General features: G+C 48.1%; 2 protein-coding genes across 5 annotated transcripts in view; both read right to left on the bottom strand.

The window, feature by feature from the left end:
* The window catches only part of LOC127595500 (formin-like protein 2), a 13,180-nt gene extending 2,464 nt beyond the window's left edge, over positions 1-10,716 (bottom strand). Inside the window, exons 1-27 of one of the 4 annotated variants that reach the window (XM_052057039.1) lie at positions 10,137-10,715; positions 9,801-9,884; positions 9,643-9,723; positions 9,501-9,577; positions 9,348-9,431; positions 8,846-8,989; positions 8,652-8,781; positions 8,492-8,568; positions 8,297-8,390; positions 8,136-8,210; positions 7,912-8,022; positions 7,641-7,790; positions 7,476-7,577; positions 7,166-7,386; positions 6,974-7,077; positions 6,317-6,505; positions 5,665-5,685; positions 5,302-5,426; positions 5,026-5,228; positions 4,205-4,439; positions 4,051-4,119; positions 3,896-3,976; positions 2,009-2,138; positions 1,775-1,935; positions 937-1,038; positions 761-856; positions 531-654 (exon numbers count right to left, since the gene is read on the bottom strand). In XM_052057039.1, the coding sequence (XP_051912999.1) occupies positions 531-654; positions 761-856; positions 937-1,038; positions 1,775-1,935; positions 2,009-2,138; positions 3,896-3,976; positions 4,051-4,119; positions 4,205-4,439; positions 5,026-5,228; positions 5,302-5,426; positions 5,665-5,685; positions 6,317-6,505; positions 6,974-7,077; positions 7,166-7,386; positions 7,476-7,577; positions 7,641-7,790; positions 7,912-8,022; positions 8,136-8,210; positions 8,297-8,390; positions 8,492-8,568; positions 8,652-8,781; positions 8,846-8,989; positions 9,348-9,431; positions 9,501-9,577; positions 9,643-9,723; positions 9,801-9,884; positions 10,137-10,253 (3,187 nt within the window). In that variant the 5' untranslated portion in view covers positions 10,254-10,715. Of the gene's footprint in view, positions 1-530; positions 655-760; positions 857-936; positions 1,039-1,774; positions 1,936-2,008; positions 2,139-3,895; positions 3,977-4,050; positions 4,120-4,204; positions 4,440-5,025; positions 5,229-5,301; positions 5,427-5,664; positions 5,686-6,316; positions 6,506-6,973; positions 7,078-7,165; positions 7,387-7,475; positions 7,578-7,640; positions 7,791-7,911; positions 8,023-8,135; positions 8,211-8,296; positions 8,391-8,491; positions 8,569-8,651; positions 8,782-8,845; positions 8,990-9,347; positions 9,432-9,500; positions 9,578-9,642; positions 9,724-9,800; positions 9,885-10,136 lie in introns of all 4 variants that reach the window. The other 3 variants (XM_052057040.1, XM_052057041.1, XM_052057042.1) reach the window with 3 other exon arrangements.
* Positions 10,717-12,289: 1,573 nt separating this feature from the next.
* Positions 12,290-23,091, bottom strand: part of LOC127596508 (ATP-binding cassette sub-family C member 4-like) — a 31,928-nt gene continuing 21,126 nt past the window's right edge. Inside the window, exons 15-31 of the mRNA XM_052059157.1 lie at positions 21,512-21,730; positions 21,273-21,410; positions 20,396-20,433; positions 20,195-20,313; positions 19,970-20,116; positions 19,777-19,856; positions 18,518-18,668; positions 18,311-18,430; positions 18,125-18,235; positions 17,178-17,278; positions 16,899-17,090; positions 16,672-16,827; positions 16,477-16,566; positions 16,222-16,394; positions 15,134-15,239; positions 14,896-15,030; positions 12,290-14,815 (exon numbers count right to left, since the gene is read on the bottom strand). Of these exons, the coding sequence (XP_051915117.1) occupies positions 14,780-14,815; positions 14,896-15,030; positions 15,134-15,239; positions 16,222-16,394; positions 16,477-16,566; positions 16,672-16,827; positions 16,899-17,090; positions 17,178-17,278; positions 18,125-18,235; positions 18,311-18,430; positions 18,518-18,668; positions 19,777-19,856; positions 19,970-20,116; positions 20,195-20,313; positions 20,396-20,433; positions 21,273-21,410; positions 21,512-21,730 (2,112 nt within the window). The 3' untranslated portion in view covers positions 12,290-14,779. The remainder of the gene's footprint in view (positions 14,816-14,895; positions 15,031-15,133; positions 15,240-16,221; positions 16,395-16,476; positions 16,567-16,671; positions 16,828-16,898; positions 17,091-17,177; positions 17,279-18,124; positions 18,236-18,310; positions 18,431-18,517; positions 18,669-19,776; positions 19,857-19,969; positions 20,117-20,194; positions 20,314-20,395; positions 20,434-21,272; positions 21,411-21,511; positions 21,731-23,091) is intronic.

Genomic DNA, 23,091 nt, shown 5'->3' with positions numbered 1-23,091 from the left:
ATAGATAGATAGATAGATAGATAGATAGATAGATAGATAGATAGATAGATAGATAGATAGATAGATAGATAGATAGATAGATAGATAGATAGATAGATAGATAGACAGATAGCGAGCTGGAGTAGTAGCTAACGTTAGCGAGCTGGAGTAGTAGCTAACTAGTTAGCAAGACAGCTAAAGAACACTATTGAACACCTCTTTTGGAAACATAATTACATGATTGCCCCCTTGTCCAAAAATTGAGAAAAAAAATGTAATCTGTCCGGAAACAACATGACAGTATATTCTAGCTATCGTGAAAAACCTGACAAAAAATCCTCATCCTTGCGAAGTTTCACTACATTTGCGTCAACACAGCCAAAATGATTAAAAAAAAAAAAAAGAAGCATGGTGGGCACACATGGCAAACACAGAGCAGTTAGGGTTAAAGAAAAATCTTAAATACTCAAGACAGTACCTAAAAGATCCTAACAAAGTCGTAATTCCTCATGCTGTTCGCCCGTGACTTTATGAGGTCAGAGGTCAATTACCTGTGATGATGTCCTCGATGGCGCCGTCCTTCCCCTCGTAAACGTGGCGGCTGTCCTTTCCTTGTCGTCGTCTCAGCTCTGTCAGCAGCTCCTGCTGCTGTCGTTTGCCCTTGTGAGATGGTGACTGGGGGGGGGGGAACGAGGAGGAAGTTGACATTTACAATGTAAATTGAAAGATAACCCCCCCTCCCCCCCGCACGCCTTCGGATGACCACCCGTCTTGGTCCTACCTTGGTCTCTTCGTCCTGCTGCTGCTCCTCCTGTTCCAGTTTCTCCAACATCATCTGCTCCTGACGCCGTCGCTGTTCGTTCTCCTCCTCAGCCAGCTGAACACGCGAGCGTGGGTTTAGCGGCGGTCACAAAGTTTCTCTAACTCGAAGGCTACGAGACTTCGGGGGTCACTCACCCTGTAAGCTTTGATGAAACGAACAAAGATGGGAAAGAAGACGGACGGCGGCATGGTTTTGGAGCTCTCCCCGAAAAATTTCACCACATCTTCAAAGGCGTCCTTCGGGAGAGTGAAAAAAAGTGTGAGTGTGGCGGCACACAGTGCAGAGGTGCGGGGTTTGATTCCGGCTCCGTCCTTCCTGGGTGGAGTTTGCATGTTCTCCTCATGCCTGCGTGGGTTTTCTGCGGGTATTCCGGTTTCTTCCCGCATTCTAAAAACTGGGCATGATGGGTTGATTGGACACCCCCACCCAAGTTTGAAACCCTTAGTGGAAACCCTAAAACTAGTTTGAAACCCGAACCCTAATTTGAAACTCGAACCCTTGTTTCAAAACCCGAATTTAGTACCCTAACCCCCTCATGCATGCGTGGCTTTTCTGCGGGTATTCCGGTTTCCTCCCGCATTCTAAAAACTGGGCATGATGGGTTGATTGGACACCCCCACCCAAGTTTGAAACCCTTAATGGAAACCCTAAAACTAGTTTGAAACCCAAACCCTAATTTGAAACTCGAACCCTTGTTTCAAAACCCGAATTTAGTACCCTAACTCTCGTCCATCACTGCATCCATTTCCTAATCCGCTTATCCTCGCGAGGTTTGCAGCCGCGCTGGAGCCTGTCCCAGCTGCCTTCGGTACACCCCGAAGTGGAATCGAACCCCGCACCCCTGCAATGTGAGACTGATGCGCTAACTACTCGCTCACCGTGCCCCCTAATACATTTAAACATTTTACATGATTTACAGTAAATAACATGGTTTATGTAAAAATAATTGGTAATAAGTGTGCCGGCGCATACCTGGGCTATACGCGCATCCTCCTGAAGTTTGTTGAGTCGCGATTCATGCCTGCTGATGAAATCTTTCAAGGTGGCGTTGTGCTGCACGCTGAACTCGCGCCAGGTGAGTTCCATCCCTCGCTGCAGGTCTTTGACATCGCACAAGACGTTCTCCAGACTCACTGAAACGCACGTACGTATGGACTCGGTCGCTCCAGAGAGAGAGAGCGACGGCGTCATCGGTCCGCTTCGAACCTGCCGCCGCCTTGTCCACGTAGTGAAGTTCGTTGTAGAAGAGCGCCGCCGTGGGATATTTCTCTCTGACCACGTTGCTGATGTAGTGAAGCAGCGTCTGCGTCCTGTCCGTCGACTTGGTCTCCAGGAGCTGAAACCGCATCAACGGGTCAACGGTTTGCCAACTTTGGACTAAACGAAGGACTGGACGCGACTTTCAAAAAGATCATACAGGGTTCCCACTCTTCCACTTGCTTTTAAAGGACTTTTGAGGACTAATTTATCCATTTTTTAAAAGGGATTTTTTCTCCATTCAGCAGAGGATTCACGGTGGATTTAATGCCCGCTCGGCAATCTGTGGGCTGAACAGAAAGCCACGTCTCACTGAGCTGGTGTTCAAATCATTGCTGCCAAAGGAACTGTGCCCTTCCTTTATTTCTAGGGGCAATCAGCTAACCCATTATTTGACATACTGCATGTCAAATAAAAGAAAAATCAAGAAAAATTTGTTCATTCTCCAAAAAAAATTATAATTTAGAAAATATAAAACTTCAATTTATTTTCAAATAAAAATATATTTTTAAGGATTTTTATTGATTTTAGAAACCTTCCCAGAAAATTAAGGACAATTATGAACATCATTTTACAACTTCTTTGTTTATGGATATTTATGAACTTTAAGGACCCGCGGGAACCCTATCATAGGAACGTTTTTTTGGTTTTCAGTATGCTATGCTAATCAGTATGCTATGATGCTGAGCACATAAAGACCTTTGAATTGTGAATTGCCAAAGCACGGAACGACGAGGGCACCCCCATATCCGACTGGACAAATATATTTTGACATCCACTTGATGTTTGTGGAGCGTTTCCTCGAGCTCCTGTGGTGTTCAGATCGCAGGATGTCATGAGCGGACTCAACTGTGGGCATGCGAAGCACTTTGAGACTCTTTTGGGATCAAGTCAATACATTTGACTTGACCTGATTTTGACTTGTTGTTCTGCATGGATGGCGTGCAAGAAGGCAAAACATTATAACATTATAAACATTAAAACTTTCGACGCAAACGTCCATTTGCGTCGAACCCCCGAGACAGATTCACCGAACCCAGAGGGTCCGATTGAATCCAGGTTAAGAACCACTGCCCCAGAGAAAATGTAAGAGGCCGACTTGGTGTGTTTTTTTTCCAACCCAACTTAAACAACAACCTCACTAAGCAGTGAGACTGAGAACAAAGAAAGCCAACTTAAATCATTCCCGCCCAGGATATCAGCTCTCTCATGTCAAACTGTTCAATAGATCTGACATTTGAGCTACAAACATTTGCGCCTTTTGCATTCAACTTGATCCAAAACTAATTTGGACATAAAACAAACCATTTTTATTTATATAACAATTTTTTTTTACCCGATTTGGGAAAATTCCGCCTGGTTCAGTATAGCAGTGTGTTTCAAACCCTGTTCCGCGAGAAAATGTCCAATTTGTATGCCTGTGCGGTCGTGTAGTACCCTCCCATACCGCTAGGGAGCAGCAACCAGCTAGGCAATTACCTTGTGTTAAGACGAGAGACGAGCAAATTTGTGACCCCTGAACGCAGGACGACCGGTGAAAAAAAATATGAAAGATGATAAAATACTTTTTTCTTTGTGTTCATTTGATTGAATTCAAGCTGTTACAATGTCATTCTTCAACGTTAAAAATAGAAGCAGTAACAATACAACACGTTAATAGTTCAAATAAGCGTTTTGTTTTGTTCACATTTTCATTTCGTGTTGTGCCGTGAGATTTTTTTCAATGAAAGAAGTGTGCCTTGGCTCAAAAAAGTTTGGATTATAGAACCCGACATTTCCAGACCTCCCGCAGCCCCCCCCCACCCCCGAGCGTGCGTGTGCATGTTTGTGTGTTACCAGGTCTAAGCTCTGTAGTTTGAATCCATACACCGCACCCCTCTTGCTGCTGTTCATGTAATTCCCGAGAGCTAAGATGATCTGCGACCACAAAAACAAAAATGAATCAGAATGACGAGGACAAGTGCATGGTGAGCGCGCGGAAAGAAACAAACCTCGAGTATCTTTTTCAGCTTCTGGGATGATTTTATGGAAACGGATGCCGCGATCATGGCATGGAGTTGCTGCGAGGAAACCAGGGCTTGTTAGAAAAGGAGCACGGCGACGGGTTCGGGCGCTTTCGAGCGGTCCGTGCGCCGGGGACCTTACCGGCGTTAACAGTTGTACGTTGTCGCTGAAGTTTCCCATGAAGGTCATGATGGACATGCGCTGGTTGAGTCGCTCGATGCGACTGAACTGGATCATGAAGACGTCTTCGTCGCTCAGCGCCTCCAAAGGTTTTCGGTCTCGCTCGTACTGACGGAGAAGCTTCACCTCGGCTTCGGTTGGCAGGAAACGCATCAGACACTCCACAAAATCCACCCGAATCGTCCGCAGGTCAAACCTAGGCGAGCGAAGACTCGTGATTTTGACACAGACAACTGAGTGGTTTAGGTCCTATCTAGCTGACAGGACCTTTTGTGTCAAGCCTTGGCTGCTCTGAGTCACGCACTGCTCCCCTGTCATGTGGTGTTCCACAGGGCTCAATTCTGGGGCCTCTGCTGTTCTCGCTGTATCTGCTCCCATTGGGTTCCATCTTAAGGAAACAGTTAGCTCGCTAGTCCCTTCGCATCGTCCACTAACGTGGCTGCTTTAGAGTGCCTTGTTGTCAGCGGTGAGCACGTGCACGTCACGCAGAGAAAAGTGATAGAGCGAAGGGAAATTATTATTATTATTATTATTTTTTTATGCGTCTGTCTTGACGGTCAGCGCGTGGAACGGAGTTTCCGGCTGTCTTTAGAGCGCCTCGTTGTCACGCCACGGAAAAGCCCTACGACGACTTTGTCCATTGGTCGGAATTTGTCCATTGCGAGACTAAAAAAGCTTTTCTTATCTTATCTTATCTTATAGAAGACGTTTCTTTTTCCTTGAGGGACTTGGAAGTGATTCGCTCCTTTGTACGGCTGAGCATATTTCCACGCGAGTCTTACATGTGGATGGCGCGGCAGATGACCTCTGGACCCTGACCGGCCTTTCTCAGCGTGATGGCCAGATTCTTGGCTCGGTTGGCGTCCAGCAAAGAGACTCTGGATGGAGCCTTCTGGGGAAGTTTCTGTCTGGACAGAGTCAAGTCCATTGCCGGACCCTGAGCCTTTGTTTTGAAGAGTTCCTCAAAGCCCTCCACGTCCAGATCCTGGACACGAGCAAAGCGCTAAGGACCGGATCCACTTTTTCAAACACGTCAGGTCGGTCGATGTCATCGTTACCTGCAGGATGGCTTCGTCGTCGATATCGTTGAAGACGGTGCCGTTGATTTGACTCGGCTTCAGGGCGACCCAATTCAAGACCGGCATCCGAAACTTGGTCTGGATCGGCTTCTTTATCTTCACCGCTGCGCAAGCGAGCAAACGGGATTGGACAGAGTCGCGTACACTCGCGGTGTTTCTTTTCAAACGGGGGTTGGCGGGTTGACGGACAACGTGTGGATGAGCTACCGTGAGATGGACAAGCGTGAAACCGCCGAGTGATCGGTGGAGACGGACGATGGATACAAAAGTGACACGTGAATGATGGGGAGATGATTGACAGGTTTTGATCGCTTTACATATGCGCTTCGTCATTAAACCTACAGAATAACTTGAGTGGTCCCTCTGACAGCAGAAAATAAGAGAAGAAAGTTGTTAGTGACAAAAGTGAGAGAAATGCCGAGTCCAGCCTGAAAAAAAAAAAAATACTCGCTCTCCGAGCACTGACGTCAGCAACTGTAACATGATGTTATGAAATTAACATTGTGCCGGATTGTATGAATATTAAAAAAAAATGAATAAAAATTGCACCTAAATATATCCGTCCATCCATTTTATGAACCGCTTTCTCCTCACAAGGGTGGCAAGGCGTGCTGGACCCTATGCCAGCTGTCTTTGAGCAGTAGGCGGGGGGGGGACACCCTGAACCGGTTGAAGGCCAATCGCAGGGCACACAGAGACCAACGACCATTCACACTCACAATCACACATGGGGACAATTTAGAGCGATCAATTCACCAGCCGTATGTGTTTTTTTGGAACGTGGGAGGAAACCAGAGTACCCGGAGAAAAGCCACGCAGGCCCGGGGACAATATGCAAACCCCACGTAGGGAGGCCGGAGCCGGAATCGAACCCGGTACCTCTGCACTGTGAGGCCGACGTGAGATTAAGATTAAAGGTCAAATGTATCAAAGTGAAACAGTGATTCGTTCGCCGACTACGCATTGAGAATCGCTGCCGTGCGCGCTCGCTCACCTGCAAGCCCGGAGTTGAAGATGACAGTGGGCGACCCCCCCGGGCCCGGAAGCGGGGGGGCCACAGGCGGAGGTGGAGGTGGCATCGGGAGAGTGGAGGAGAGCTCGCTGGTCCGACACGGAGGCGGAGGGGGTGGCGGAGGAGGTGGAGGGGCGGGCGGCGGAGGGGCGGGGTACAACCCGTTGGATACTAGAAAGAAGAAGACATCCTACTGTGGGTGCATGTTGGACAGGGGGGGGGGGGGGTCCAGTGACATGACTTGAGTTTGCCGATTTTGGAACGTCCCCTCAATCCATCCAATTTTCCGATCCGCTTTAACCTCACAAGGGTCACTGCGGGGAGGGGGGGGGGGGGTGCCGGAGCCCATCCCAGCTGTCTTCGGGCAGTCGGCGGGGGACACCCTGAACCGCTTTGCTAGCCAATCGCAGGGCACACAGAGACCAACCACGCTCACAATCACACCTGGGGACAATTTCAGAGTGCCCAATAAATCTGCCATGCATGATTTTGGAATGTGGGAGGAAACCGGAGTACCCGGAGAAAACCCACGCATGCAAACTCCACACAGGGAGTCCGAAGCTGGAATTGAACCGTTGATTCGTTGAATCAATTCGTCAAATTGATTCGTTTTTCGGATTGAAGGCCTTCAATAATCACCTGAATCTGGCACCGGTGGCGGGGGAGGCGGCGGGGGTGGAGCCGGCATATCTGGAGCACCGCCCATTCCCGGTCCCATGTTATGATAGGCCACCGTCTCGGGGCTGGATCATAGAAATGATCGTCAGAAATGCGCCGAGCGTTTTGGCCATACATCCAAACATGCGCGGGAGGTTTGGCCAAGGCGCTTACCTGGGGGAGAGAGCGGAGCAGGGAGGAGGAGAGGGTGAGGCGGAGTTAGCCACACCCCCGTCGCCTTCTCCTCGTTGGGGTTGAGGAGCTCCGGGACCGCCGGCCTGTTGGGCCTCGTGGGCCTGTCGCTCCAGACGACTCTGACGGCGGATGGTCTGGTCCTTCTCCCGAACGATCCGCCTCAGCGTGTGGACCTGCGTGTTGGCGTTGGCATAGACGTCCTGCGAAAACACCCCCCCCGGTCCCTCATTAAAAAAACGTTGGCAACGTAGAAAAGTATGAGTCGTCTTGATGTAAGAACGTGACCGACCCGGAGTTGGTCGAGCTCTTTGTTCGTTTGCATCAGCTGTTTTTCCAGTTCCACGATCTTCAGCATGGCCTCGTTTTCGACGTCGAGCAGCCGCTCCGACATCTGTGCGGAGACTCGGGTGAGCGGGGGGGAAAAGTCGTCGTGATGGTCCGCCGCAATTCTTACGCTACTCAAGTTCTCCTCCAGTTCTTCCACCCGTTCCAGCGCCGCGGTTTTCGTCTCGGCGTCTTCCAGCAGCGTTCCGACGTCAAACACGTTGTCCAGGTAGGCCTGGATCTGCACCTGTAATCTGTCGCTCTCCGTGTGCTTCAGTCTCTGGCGGATCGCCGGGGGGGTAGGGGGGTGGGGCGAGAGGAGAAGGGATTCTCTCGATTGTGCGGTTGGACGGCGCCGATGCGATCGAGGCGAAGTGCGGCGCACGCTCCCAAAACGTTACCTCCAGGTGGTCGTCCAGGTTGAGTTTGGTGAAGTCGTACTGCAGATGCACTCGAAAGTTCATGTCCTCCACCGAGTGCACCACGATGTTGATGAACTGCATGCAGGCCACCTGAACCACGAGAACGAAGCGAAACGATCGGTCGCCGATTCCGCTCCAAAATTGATTCTGTGGTTTTCGAGCTAGCGAGGGGCGGATCGGTCGTCGCGGTTCGGAGAGCTCACCAGGAAGTCGATATTGTCGTCTTCGTTTTTGAAATGCTCCATTAACTTTTCAAAACGCATGGACTCCGAGCACACCTGGAAAAGATCGAGCGACCCATCGACGATCGGTCATCAAGACGGGAGAAACTCGGGACGGCTATCGCGCGGCTTTGACTCTTTACCGTTTTAAAGTTGTCGAAGGCCGACAGGATGATCTCGTGTCCTCCTCTGACCAAGCACACGGCCGCCAACAACTCCAACACCAGAGCCTTCGTCCTGGCGGGGGGTGTCGCGCACGGAATGGAGTTCAGCGCTTTTAGCCCTTTGCTAATTAGCTACATGCTGTCATGCGGCGCGTGATCGTAGCGCTTAGCTACCTTGCGTTCCTGTTGTTGAGGCTCAGAGCAATTTCGTTGACTCCGTGCGGATGAGACATGACCATGTTGAATCCGTACTGAGGAAGTCAGAACAAAACGGGATGACATCCGTACTCGTCGGGGGAGGGGAGGGGCGTTGTCTGTGTGGGGGGGGTCCCACCTGGTAGTTCATGATGGCTCGGAGACACATGATGCACACGTGGACGTCGTCTTTCTTGCAGACGAGTCTGGAGTTTTTCAACGTGCGACTACTGGGTAGCGTGTTGGAGCGAGTTACCAAGGTGGAACTACTAACGGAGGAAAACCTGATCAGAGAACGGATCGGCCGAGGCTTCTCTTTTGCCAACTGGCTACCTGATGGAGTGCCGAGCCGTTCTGGCCGCGGAGGACGAAGGGGACGGGAGACTGCAGTCGCCGTGGAGATCCTCGATGGAGCGACTCCACGGAGAGTCGATGGAAGTCCCGTCTCCTCCGGACTCTGGCTGCTCGTTGTCAAACCTTCAAAAACCGAAAAAGTTGGTTGAACAACCACCACAGAGCGGACGATAAAAAATCCAATGACGGCGGAGGAAGAGAATCTGATCCAACAGGAGACTTGATCATGTGTTCCCGGCGGGTGCCGTGGCGGCGCAGCTTCAAACTCATTCGGTAGCTGCCAATTCTAGACCTGAGTCTGAAAAGACGTTTAAAAACGTCTTTGGGAGTGAATGAGTTAACGTCCGGACTCTTGGATGGGTTCTAAAGTCCAAAGTCACCTGAATTCACCCGCAGGATGAGCTCCAGCTAACCCGAAACCCGAACGAGGTGTTGGAAACGCTCGGAAGAAAGGAATCGATGAGAAAGCCTGCAGACTTACGTGACGGCGTACTGAGCGAAGGACAAATACTCAACCAGGACATCCAACCCTCGATTTTCCTCGTTGAGAAACTCCCGAACCCACCTGCACGCAAAAGGACACCTCAGACATCCCGGACGTTGGGTGATATTGACAAAAACGCTTGTGCGGTACCCGATGTGGTTTGTGCGAAGAGAGATCTCCAGTTCTCGCAGAGTCTGAGTGGACTCCTGGACCCGCCTTCGGAACTTCTGCGGGCGCAAAGGCAAAGTTCCGTCTCGCGAGCGATCGTTCACCCGATCACCCCGTCCCTTACCTTGCGGGTGACCGCCGGGTCGAGGAATCCTCGCAGCTTCTGGATGTAGGTGTGCGGCGGGTTCTTCACCTGGAATCTCTCCTGCGTCGCCGACACGAGCATTTAGGTTAGGGCTTACCGAGGTTTTCGCCTTCGCACTCTCTCCGAGCGGCTCCTACCTGATCGCAGATGAGCTCCCACTTCTTCTCGTTGTCATAGGAACGCAGCAAGCGCACCTTGTCCGGGGGGAGGTTCATCGAATTCTGAAACAGAATACCTCACGGCGTTGATTCAAAATGTCTGCTGACACAACCGTCGGCGGACGTTTCCCTTCCGGATCCGAGCTTTCCATTCGGATCACGAGCCATCCCGTTAAGCGCCTCAACAATAAACTAACGCCGGCGGTCCCCATCGGTGCATGCTGTCATGTAGTATCACCCCCCCCCCCTGCCAACCCCCCCCCTGCCCCCCATTTCCGACATGTGTACCATTTCTTTGCCTATTTGTGTAGTTACCAGTGCGATGGAGAACCTCTCCTCCAGCTCGGCAGCGTCAGGCATGGGGAGTCGGACCGGTGCGGCTCTGGACCGGATCACGGCCAGCTGGCTCTCCATACTCTCGGCGTTCCCCATCACACAAACACACACACACACACTTGGACCCAAACACACCCACCACAGACAGAGCGCTCAGCACACACACGGCTGCGGGAACATGTGGTCGGCCATAGCACACGAACGCGACTGGAGGTGATGAAGGCCGCGGGTCCGTCCCCCTCGCGTTTCTGCCGTCCGTCAGTCTCTCTCCTCCCAGTCTGCCTCTTCCCAGATGGTGTTCCGGTCCCCGGTCGTCTCCCTCTTTGTCTCTCTCTCGCCTGCCGCCGGTGATGATGCTGATCCCCGGTGATGCGATATGTGTGGCGCGTGTTGCAGATCAGCCGGTTAATCCTCCCCACCTCTCTCCTCCCCCATATAAAGAAAGAGAGTTGCGGCCGCCTGCTCTTTGTCTATGTCTCTCCGCCGCTCGCCGACTTGCGCTCCGCGTCTTTGTGTCGCTGCCGGCTCGACCCTCCCTCCCTCCCTCCCTCCCTGGCTCCTCTGCATCCTCAGACAATGAGGCCTCTGCTGCACTAAGCTCCGCCCCCCCTCGCACAGTGACTCGCACGCATCCGGTTCATTTCGAAAGGTGTGTATTGGCCGTCTCTTGGTCGCAAATGTCGGCGCGGATGAAATAAATCGAAGCAATCGTACACTCGCAACGTTCATTCGATTTCCTCCTGCTCGCACGTTTCTTGACCAAACCATTTCAACAATTGAACTGAGTCAGGACATCTCCAGAACTATTCCCACATTAAAAAAAAAAAAGAATGACCACATGGGGGGATTATTTCACACGTTTCACTACTCCGCCGATTCACTTCTGACACAATTGTTTCCACATCATTTCAGTTCAGCTTTTTCAGAATTCATATGCAGTACAATTTGGCTTTTTAAAAAAAAAAAATATATATATATATAATATTATATCTATCTAATAATAAATAACTAAATAAAAATAATTTATTAAATACTTTATTATATATATTTTATATATATAAAATAAATATATTATATATATTCAAGTGTGAAGTCAACTTGGCCAATCATCTTTCGAATCAAGACACGACCAATAAAATATGAAACTACAACAACAAAAAAAATATATATATATATATATATACACACACATATATTTTTTAATATATTTTTTATTTTATTCATATTTTTTATATTTTATATTTAGTTATTTATTATTAGATAGATATAATATTATATATATATTTTTTTTTTAAAAAGCCAAATTGTACTGCATATGAATTCTGAAAAAGCTGAACTGAAACTATATATACACATATATATATATATATATATATATATATATATATATATATATATATATATATATATATATATATATATTTTTGTAGTTTCATATTTTATTGGTTGTGTCTTGATTCGAAAGATGATTGGCCAAGTTGACTTCACACAACCAATAAAACATGAAACTACCAAAAAAAAAAAAATATATATATATATATATATATATATATATATACACACACACACATTTTTTGTAATAAATATATATATATTTTTTTGGTAGTTTCATGTTTTATTGGTTGTGTCTTGGCCATTTAAAAAATATAAAGAATTCAAATAACTAAAAAAATGATCTGAAAATAATTGGAATCTATGAATGTATCAAACCTGAATAAATTCATGTTTTCTGTAATTCCCTTCTCAAACTTAATAATAATAATAAAAAAAAAATCTTTCAGGACATTCCGGCAACATTACGAAGTCAACACCTTCCGCATTTTGCAACCCATTCGCACATTTGACTTTTCAACATTTGAAAGCATTTTTCGGCTTTCGCTTGGCCTTCTGGTTTGAAGCATTCACACGCCGTTTCTGCCGATATTGCATTCTCTCATTTTAAATGTGTGAGAGGCAGAAACTAAAGCGAAACAACTGCTCAAAATTTTGTAGGAAATGCGAGTCGTGCATGTTATCAATCCGAATAGATTCAAAATCATGTACATTTTCAAATAAAATCACGAAATGAATTGCCTACAATATGATCAGAATAAGGGTCATGCGGTTGACAAATTTCAGCAAACGTGTTTGGATGATTTTGATACATGTTTATTTGTAGAGCACAATTGAGGTCCATAGCGCTTTACAGAGGTAAAAGAAACAAGATGGAGTGAAAATCTGACACTCGAGATAAAATCCTAACATAGAAGTCGCGTGAATGAAAACTGCAAAATGACAAAAGGCATAACTTAACATAAGCAAGTTTTTAAAAAAATCACCAAAAAAAGCAAGATGACGTGAAAACAAGAAATGTTTGATTTCGAAAAAAAAACGTCACCAAAATCAATTTGAAAAAACAAGAAAAACAAAAACAGCGCACAATGAGAAGACAAAATGAATTCCGCTGACAGATTCACAAAAGGATTTATGATGACGATCTATTTCCTTACCAGAAATGATTCATTTCGATAAAACCGGATTCGTAAAACAAAGGCAAACCCATGCTAACAATTGTAGAACTTTGCACATATTGAGGAGAGAACATTGGAAGCATAAATCGTGGGAATGGATGCAGAAAACGCTTCTTAAAGGTCAAGTGTGAAGTCAACTTGGCCAATCATCTTTCGAATCATACTTTGGCCTACAACTATTTCGAGCATTTCTCTTTTTAAACGCAACACCATCAACAACGAAAATGCTGGCGTGCTAGCTAATCAATGAATCAGTCTGGCTGTTGTTTATGAAAACATTCGATTGAAAATATGACGGATGGAAAACATTCAAACCGTACGAGTGCCCGGATGGAATTTTCAACAAAAAATCCATCCATCCATCATCTACCGCTTATCCGGGGCCGGGTCGCGGGGGCAACAGCTTTAGCAGGGAAGCCCAGACTTCCCTCTCCCTAGCTACTTCGTCCAGCTCTCCCCGGGGGATCCCGAGTCGTTCCCAGGCAAGCTGGGTGACAGTCTCTCCAGCGTGTCCCGGGTCGTCCTCGGGGTCTCCTCCCGGTGGGACATGCCCGGAACACCTCACCGGGGAGGCGCTCAGGAGGCATCCGAATCAGATGCCCAAGCCACCTCATCTGGCTCCTCTCGATGTGGAGGAGAAGCGGCTCGACTCGGAGCCCCTCCCGGATGACTGAGCTTCTCACCTTATCTCTAAGGGAGAGCCCGGACACCCTGCGGAGAAAACTCATTTCGGGATCTCGTTCTTTCGGTCACGACCCATAGCTCGTGACCATAGGTGAGGGTTGGGACGTAGATCGACCGGTAAATTGAGAGCTTCGCCCTTTGGCTCAGCTCCTTCTTCACCACGACAGACCGATACAACGTCCGCATCACAGCAGACGCTGCACCGATCCGCCTGTCGATCTCCCGCTCCCTCCTGCCCCCACTCGTGAACAAGACCCCAAGATACTTGAACTCCTCCACTTGGGGCAAGATCTCCTTTCCGACCCGGAGGGGGCACTCCACCCTTTTCCGACTGAGGACCATGGTTTCAGATTTGGAGATGCTGATTTTCATCCCAACCGCTTCACACTCGGCTGTGAAACGCTCCAGTGAGAGTTGGAGAGCCCCGTTTGAAGGAGCCAACAGCACCACATCATCTGCAAAAAGCAGGGATGCAATACTGAGGCCCCCAAAACGGACCCCCTCAACGCTTCGGCTGCGCCTAGAAATTCTGTCCATAAAGGTTATGAACAGAATCGGCAACAAAGGGCAGCCTTGGCGGAATTTTCAACAAAATATGCTGCCGATGTAAAATGTGCGCAGTGGCTGCCGACGACGACCAAAATATTTTGTTTCTCAAATGACTTCACACTTGACCTTTATAGGAAAAAGTTCAACTTTCACCAGGGAGGTATTAAGATCATTTGGCACAGTCGGTTACTGGTGAACACGTCCGCTTCACAGTGCGCGAGTGCAGGGTTCGATTCCCGGACTTTGCATGTTCCTGCGTGGCTTTTCTCCGGGTACTCCAATTTCCACCCACATTCCAAAAACATGACAGAACACTCAAAATTGTCTCGAAATTGAGTCTTCTTGTTCCCACAGTGCGATTGTCGTTGCAAGGTGATGAGGTCCCGCCGGCGCGGGTTGTGGCGCGAGTTCGAACGCTCGAACTCGGCAAAGAACGCCGATGGCCAAGTTCGGGTGAGCTCCGAGTCCATTTTCTCCGCATCTCAGATCGAAGCCAGAATGGTTCCTTGTCCATTTTGCCCGACATCTTTCTCAAACTCTGGCAGATTCACAACGGGCGTCCTTCCCAAGGTTCCATGGCGATATTTCAGGGTGGATTTCTCGGGAATCCGAGGCACGGACGCCTCTAAAGCGTCTTAAATTGTTTGCGATTGTCAAGGAAAATGCAGACGGGAACTGCAATTATTTTTTTCATAGGATTGGACGCAGTGGTTCAAACTTTGGAATAAACTAAGTGATAAAAGTGAGGCTCCTCTCCAAAATCAATTCCTCCCGAGTTTGAAAGATCACTTCTTGAATGTCTTCAAACCCCGACAAACCTCACTCTTGTGTTTCCGCCGCGGCCGCTAGCATCCGCGATTTCGAGCGGTCGCCGTTCGCTCAGCTTTGGCCGGTCAGGTCGCCTTTGCTTCCTGCCTGTGATCCACACGCAGCTTTTAGGAGGTGGAAGGGGGGAAAAAAAGGGGGGTTCGGCTGCCGGAGTGTCGCTCGCTCACCTGTTTCGCCGCCTCCAACAAAGCTTCGGCGTCGGCTGGGCCCAACTGCTGGACTAGCCTGTACAGAGCACCATCTTTGTTCTGAAGAAGATTAAAAGGGTGATCCAACTCTTGGATTCTGCCCTCATCGAGCACCTGCAAAGCAGGGAGACCACCGGGGGGGTTAGGGGGGGGGCAGGAAGCATCAGTTGCCAGGTGGACGGCGCTCCGGTTTAGCAAGAGGAGTTGCGATGCTCACCAAGATGCGATCGCTGTCGATGATGGTGTTGAGTCGATGAGCGATGGTGAACACGGTGCAGTCTCGGAACTCCCGTCGGATCGTGAGTTGGATCAGCTCGTCCGTTCTGCAACAGGGGGCCAAACGTCGATAATTTCGGTACTCATCGGTAGATGTCAGGATCGAATGATTTTCTCATCTCAATTTAAAACAGCCATCGCTGTATCCAAGTTTACGGAGCCAGGGGGGGCCAAAGTCTACAGGATGGGATGTACAAGGGCCACTGGGACCAAACACCAGGACTTCTGTCTTCTTTTCAGTGAAATTCAAGAAATTTTGTGCCGTCCAGGTTTTGACTTCCTCCTTCCTCCAGGCAGGATAAAAGTGGCCTTACATACTTGGCCAATAAAGATGATTCTGATTCTGATTCTGATTCTGAACGAGAAATCGTCTTTTTTGCTCAGTGGGGCGTAGATCAGTCATCTGCATAGCGGTGGAAGGAAATACCATGTTTCCTTAAGATGGAACCCAATGGGAGCAGGTACAGTGAGAACAGCAGAGGCCCCAGAATTGAGCCCTGTGGAACACCACATTACAGTGAGGCAGTACGTGACTCACGGCAGCCACGGCGAAACACAAAACGTTCCCTCAGCTAAATAGGACCAAAAACCACTCAAGAGCGCTACCCGCCAATGCCCACCAAGTGCTGCAAACGAGTCAACACAATACTGCGATCCACTGTGTCGAATGCTGCGGTTAAATCCAATAAAACCAGACACACTCCGGTGTCATTTGCCAGGAGGATGTCATTAGAAACGAGATTTTGAAAACTAAAAAAAATACCCCCCGCCAACAATTCTGCGATTGCGATTTAATATGCGATCAGTATATTATGCGGGTGCGGAATGTGAAGCGCCAGGTGGAAATTAAATACGGTATTGGCTACTTGCTCCGCGACCTCCTTATTAATAAACAGGTAAGAGCGAACTTCATTACCAGTCCTGTGAATGAATCAGTGATATTTTTACGATCTCCTTCTCCCTGTATTTATCTTCAAATTTTCGTTCATAATGCGCTTTGGGTAACCACAAGTAGCTTGTCTCCGGCACCTGGGGTCCACGTTGGCCGTGGCCTCGTCAATGACGAGAATGCGGTTCTTTCTCAAGATGGCTCTGGCCAGACACACCAGCTGCCTCTGACCGACGCTGAAGTTGGAGCCGGACTCTGCGAGAACCGTCTCCAACTTGGTGGGCAGTTCCTCCACCATGCACTTGAGCTGGACCTGTCAGCGATGCCGGAACAGGGTCACATCAGGCGTGCGAGAAGGAGAGTCGGCGTCTACGGAGGGCGAGACGGATATTTGCCTGCTCCAGAGCCTTCCACAGGTCAGCATCTGTGTGCTGGTTAAAGGGGTCCAGGTTCTTCCTCACGGTATCCGTAAAAAGCAGCGGGTCCTGGTTTACAGGGGTACAAAGATCACACATTACATTGTAAACAATAAATCAATAAAAACTGCGAATGTCTCACGCCTTCGACGGCCGTCCCGTCCCGTCAGCTACCTGAGGTATGATCGACATCTTCTGTCGCAGGTCGTGCAAGCCCAACTCGGAGGTCAAGACGCCATCGATGTAAATGTTCCCTTGTGGCTCCGCCAGACGAAACAGAGCCGCCACCAAAGAGCTTTTCCCGGCTCCCGTCCGTCCCACAACGCCCACCTGACCGACGCGAACGCCGAGAAGCGTGACTTTTCTCTCTCGGGGTCGACGCGACGGGAAAATGGTCTCACCTTCTCGTTGGGGCGGAAGACGGCATTGATGTCCTTGAGGATGAAAGGGCTGTCCTTGCGATACGCCAAATGAACCCGGTCAAAGGTAACCTGGCCTCGGCTGGGCCAATCGCGGGGAGGCCGCGTGGCGGTTACCCAGGGCGCTTCGTTCTTGAGCTCGGTGTACTCCACCACCCTCTCCACCGATGTCATCTGAGGACATGGATAATTTTTGATGTTCAAAAGTCCCTACCGACCTTGTGAAAAATCAAACGTGTTCGCACGCTGCTTGGCATTTACCGTGTTCTCTAACTCTGCACTTTGCCTCACAGTCCACTGGAAGTGTCCGATAAGCGTCACGGCGTACGTCAGCAAGAGGCCCACCTCGCCGGCCTCCAAACCTGACACAAAAAGAAGACATTTAAAAAAAAAAAAAAAAACAATTACATAAAACAATTTGAACTATCTGCTTATTACAGCACATCCAAGATGGAAAACTGGAGGAACATATCCTGACCCTGCTAAGCTGCTATTCCAGGATAAAGAACATCAGATTGTCGGTCTACGTGTGTTGATGCACCCTTTATGGTCAAATATATTTATGTAAGGGTTAAAATGCATAGATATTATTTGTTAGCTTGTCAATAGCATTTTGAATTGATTCGGGTAGATTAGAAAAGGTCCAGATCGTCCAGCTGAGGATAAAACAATCTTGCACAAGAGCTTTGTGTCAGAGACCGAAATCTAACATCAAGTACAGAAACAGTAGTTGTTTTCAATCGACAAAATGTAGTACTTCTCTTGGTTTTTATCTTTAGTTTAAGCATTCACTTCGACTTAGAGTGGCGTTAAACAGCAGTGGACAAGTGAAGCTTCGTGAAGCACTTGTGTCAGTTTTTGACTCCTCTAGAGGGCACTCTTGGTTTAAAGCTGCATTGGCATTTTAATACGTTTCCATTGCACTAACCTTTATATTCAAACCAAGAGCACCATCTAGAGGTGTCAAAAAGTATCACAGGTGCTTCACGAAGCTTCGTTTTCCCATCATTAAGAATATTTGCCAAACTGCTTGTTGTTGTTGAATTTTGTTGAATTCACCGCCACTACGCAGCCTTTGTGATTTTTGCTCTCAACTCAAAGCATAAAAAAAAGGTCCGGACCGACAGCTCGTATCTCGAAAAACCGGTACGTCGGACCACTGGTATCTCAAGGCACCACAGTATGAGACAGCATTTTAACCTTCTCACCATCTCGGAGTAAAATGCACCCAAATGTCGCTGCGGTGATGAAGACGGAGCAAATGCTGTCCAGGCGCAGGGCAAACCAGCGGGAGGTCATCAGGAAGAGAAACCAGGCCTCTGAGATCAACAACGACAACACTTGATCTAAAACGCAGTCTAAAACCCGCACACGAGAGAGAGCGAGAGAGGAACCTGAGTGTCGGTCCTGGTGCGAGTCAAAGGCTTTGGTTAGTCTCTCCTGTCCTCCGAAGGCTCGGATGGTGCACAGACCCTGGAGGGACGACGAAAGATGGGAGAAGACGGGACTGCGTGCTGCGAGGGAAGGTGGCGAGCGTCACGGGTCGGTCGTGGCGTGAAGCGGCGCGGTTTACCAAAGCGCCGGAAGGAACTTTGACGTACCCGTGGACTCCAGACGTTTGATGTCGCGTGACGTGCAGAGGTAGTAACGGCGCAGGTACAGGAACAGGAACAGCAGCGGAGCCACGGAGACCAGGAGGAGAGGGATGATGGAGGCGGCCACGGCCAAAACGCCCACGTTCTGCAAAAAAAGCTGCGACGGCCCAGTTTCTTCAGCGACCCAGTAGCCAAAGAATTCATGAGCTCAGCCTAAGCCAGTGATTCCCAACCACCGTGCCGCTCGGATTGTCAGGGGCGCCGCAAGGAAATGATCCATCCATCCATCTTCTACCGCTTATCCGGGGCCGGGTCGCGGGGGCAACAGCTTTAGCAGGGAAGCCCAGACTTCCCTCTCCCTAGCTACTTCTTCCAGCTCTCCCCGGGGGATCCCGAGGCGTTCCCAGGTCAGCTGGGTGACATAGTCTCTCCAGCGCGTCCTGGGTCTTCCTCGGGGTCTCCTCCCGGTGGGACATGCCCGGAACACCTCACCAGGGAGGTGTTCATGGGGCATCTGAATCAGATGCCCAAGCCACCTCATCTGGCTCCTCTCGATGTGGAGGAGAAGCGGCTCGACTCGGAGCCCCTCCCGGATGACCGAGCTTCTCACCTTATCTCTAAGGGAGAGCCCGGACACCCTGCGGAGAAAACTCATTTCGGCCGCTTGTATCCGGGATCTCGTTCTTTCGGTCACGACCCATAGCTCGTGACCATAGATGAGGGTTGGAACGTAGATCGACCGGTAAATTGCGAGCTTCGCCCTTTGGCTCAGATCCTTCTTCACCACGACAGACCGATACAACACTCCACCCTTTTCCGACTGAGGACCATGGTTTCAGATTTGGAGGTGCTGATTTTCATCCCAACCGCTTCACATTCGGATGCGAAACGCTCTAGTGAGAGTTGGAGAGCCCTGTTTGAAGGAGCCAACAGCATCTGCAAAAAGCAGGGATGCAATACTGAGGCCACCAAAACGGACCCCCTCAACGCTTCGGCTGTGCCTAGAGATTCTGTCCATGAAGGTTATGAACAGAATTTCATCATTTCCTGTTCTGTTCAAGGAAATGATCCTGGGTCTGAAAATGATAACATTTAACTTTGATGCCGATCTATTGATGTCGGGCGGATTATTTTTATTTTTTTTAATTTGAGTTTGCTGGTTTCCCTGTGAGCGTTCTAAAATGTCAATGACTTGGCTCAAGACAGGTTGGGAAACACTGGTCTGACCCCCCCCCCCCCCCCCCCCGCCCCCGATGACTCCTCACTTGATAGAAGTCCACAAAGATGAGCGGTAACAGGGAGTCCATCTGGTTGATATCTTTGGAAAAGCGGTTGAGAATTCTTCCTAGCATGCGGGGGGAAACAAGCAAACTTTTGGATCAGCACTGAGCTGAAATAATGCCATAATGCCCCCCCTCCCACGTTCCCGACAATTCAGACAAGGCGTCGAGGTTTCACCTATGGGGTTGAGGTCAAAGAAGAGCACTGGGGTGCGCAGGACGGCGTTGAACATGCGGTTGTGCAGCGTCTGAGTGGATCGCACCAGCCCGTGAAAGATCGCCAAGCTCCTGGCGTAGCCCAAGATCACGACGGCCGCCGTCAAACCTGAAGGATCATGATATGATTTCATATCTGAAAATTTTCTAAACGAAAATGAGAAAATATGAATTTTGGGAGACCAACCGGAGTAAACACCCAAATAAAATGGGAGACTGCTGTCTCGGAGTGAGCCAGTCTCGTTGGCGGTTTTCTCGAGCGTCACCGCCGCCGCGGCGGTGTTGTTGTTGAGCTCATCTTTGGCCCTGTCCGGAACAAGATCAACACCAAGGGTTCATATTAGATGCAGTTGTGTGATTGCGTGGAGACGACAGGCTGCTGACTCACCAGACCACCAGCCACCAATCCTGCAGAACATACGCAACCTGGCAAGAATCACAAAGACCCGCAAGGTGTTCGGAGCATTAGCGAGGCAAACTGTGGATGTCACAATCCGTTGTGAATTCTGGACGTGCAAACGGGCACTACAACTGCCCACATAGTTTTATTTATTTCAACAAATTTATTTTTTGAAATAAAAATAAAAATGAAATAATTTCAAAAATAAATTTGAAATTATTTTTTTGGGGGGAACGTATTTCCAAAAAAAACAAACAAATTATATGGGTCATTTTCAAACATTTTGATCAATAATGAAAAAAATAAAAATAATAATTCATAACGTTAAAAAAAAATACACAAAAAGGGCAAATGTCTCCCATGCCGAAATAGACATGTTTGAAATCCAATTTTCAATAAGTTGATCATTTTAGGTTACAGTAGAGCATTTGCGTTAGTCTGAACCACGGGTGTCAAAATCATTTTTTGTCACGGGTCACATTTTAGGGACACGTAAAGAAGTCAAGAACAACTGTTGATTCAACTCTTGTTTAAGGTACTCTCAGAAGGGCTTTGGTAACAAGAACATGCTGACAATAATATTCTATTTATGACATATGAGAATAAAAATTTTGGGTCGACATTTTAGCCAGCATCATGAAAGTTGACATGTTCGGGTCTCCTTTTGCGGGCCGAATAAAATGATGTGACGGGCCACATCTGGCCCCCGGGCCTAGAGTTTGACACCAGTGAACTAAACGTAAAATGGTATGTTACGCAATAAGAGAAAAATGCTGTGATCTCTCTTTGTCTGTACCCCTTCCCTCCCTTTCTCCCTCCCTCCCAAAAACGGAATGAACATCAAAACAAGGAAGTTGTAACTGACCTCAGCGGTGACACTGAGCAGCAGAATGGCCAATAAGGTCAGAGGGTGATAGTGGGCGGTAAAATACTTGACATAAATGTCCCTGCTGACATTTCCTTCGGCACGAGACTCCTCCTCAGCGGCGTGCGCACTCGTAACCTATAAAACAAGTTGAATTCCGGATGAGCAAAGTAAACAAGATAAATCTGCAAATAGGCGACAATGCAGAGGTTGTAGAAGGTTCAAATTGCGCCGCTTACGGGAAGCAGGTCGGGGCCGTTGCACTCTGGCGGCAGGAGGGTGCCGTGCGAGTAGACGGAGCTGTTGGAGTGATTGGTCCTCTTGCTACAGATTGACTCCCTGTCGCAGTTGGCCCCCAGATAGGGATGGTCTTGCTCCTCTTGGCTTTGTAGCAGGAAGCCCACATCAAGGCCAGAGCTCTGCAACTCTCTGTAGGTCCCCTGGGACACGATACGACCCTTGAAAGAAGGAGCAAATAAGCAGAAATGGTCAGGAGCAAACTAAAACTCGCAGCAGAATGATAAACAGCGGAACCCCTGAAAACTTTGCGTTCGGCACCCACACAAACCACCCTTCCTTTTAAGTCAAGTCAACAGATCCGGCCCGCGGTCGAATTTCATCCGGTCCTCGGCCCCTGTCATAAAATCAGTGCCGTCTGGCTCGCAGGTTGGGCGCAATGGAACACGTGTTGCATTGACTGAGGTCTCGTAGACTGGTGAGTGAGTACTGCTTCCCTCTAGTGGCTAAATGAGTAATAGCATTCACTAAATGAGTAATAGCATTTAGACACTGGAGGGCATCACTCACGAGTTAACAAGACATCGCTCCGTGTTTATATTGACTGATATGTCATATTTCAAATTCCTGTTTCAAATGAACCAAAAGAAATTCTTAAGATTGTTGAAATTCAAATAAAAATGGAAATGTGAAACAGACTGGCTTACTAAAATTTGCTGAACAATATTGTTGTTCAATGTAAAGAATGTCAGCCAAGGTCGGCCCCCCGACATTTTACCACATAAAATCTGGCCCCCTTGGGAAAAAGTTTGTACACCCCTGCTGTACATGGAGCGATTTAACATACACAATCAACAGTAAGACGAATCGGTAATCAAGGCGGTAGAAAACACCAAGCAGTAAAATCAAGAACAAATCTGAGTCATTTTAAAAATGTTTTTTGTTTGTTTTTTTTTATCCACCCCTATCCCCCATTTATCGTGGATTCACTTTGATCATTCGATGTGCGTTACATTGAATGTTTATCCGCGTTTTTTTAGGGGGGGGTTTAAAATATTTATTTTTTTTGTTTTTTCCCAATTCTTTTTAGCGGAGGTCTGCGTGCACTTCGGCCCAGTTCCTTCATTTGAATTTGAATTCATTGCATCACTGTTTAAGTACATATTTTTATTGGAATTAATTTAAGCACAGAATAAATGTTTAAACTAGCGGTCTTAAATGTTATTTTTATCCCATACAGTACTTATTATTATTTTTTTTTTTACTTTTCAAGTAATACCGTACATTTTCAACATGCAGTCAATTTGAATTTAACTTTGAGGTACAATATGTTTGCATACAATATTTTTAAAAGTTTTTTAAAAAATTAAGCATTATTTTGATTTAACTACTAAGTGCAATATATTTTAATTAAATCAAGATTTTGTTTAATTACAGCAGTCCATGTGTGACTTGAGCATTTTTACCGCTCTGGACATGCTGGGGCAACAGAAAGTATGAGCAGGTACAGTAGTACGGCACATTAAACCCCCCCCCCGCCCCCCATTTGCACAAAAATCAGAATACGCAGGCGATTGCACTC

Source organism: Hippocampus zosterae, chromosome 2 (genome assembly GCF_025434085.1).
Source record: "Hippocampus zosterae strain Florida chromosome 2, ASM2543408v3, whole genome shotgun sequence".
NCBI classification, from domain to species: domain Eukaryota; kingdom Metazoa; phylum Chordata; class Actinopteri; order Syngnathiformes; family Syngnathidae; genus Hippocampus; species Hippocampus zosterae.
This window is presented reverse-complemented; position numbering and strand designations above follow the sequence as displayed.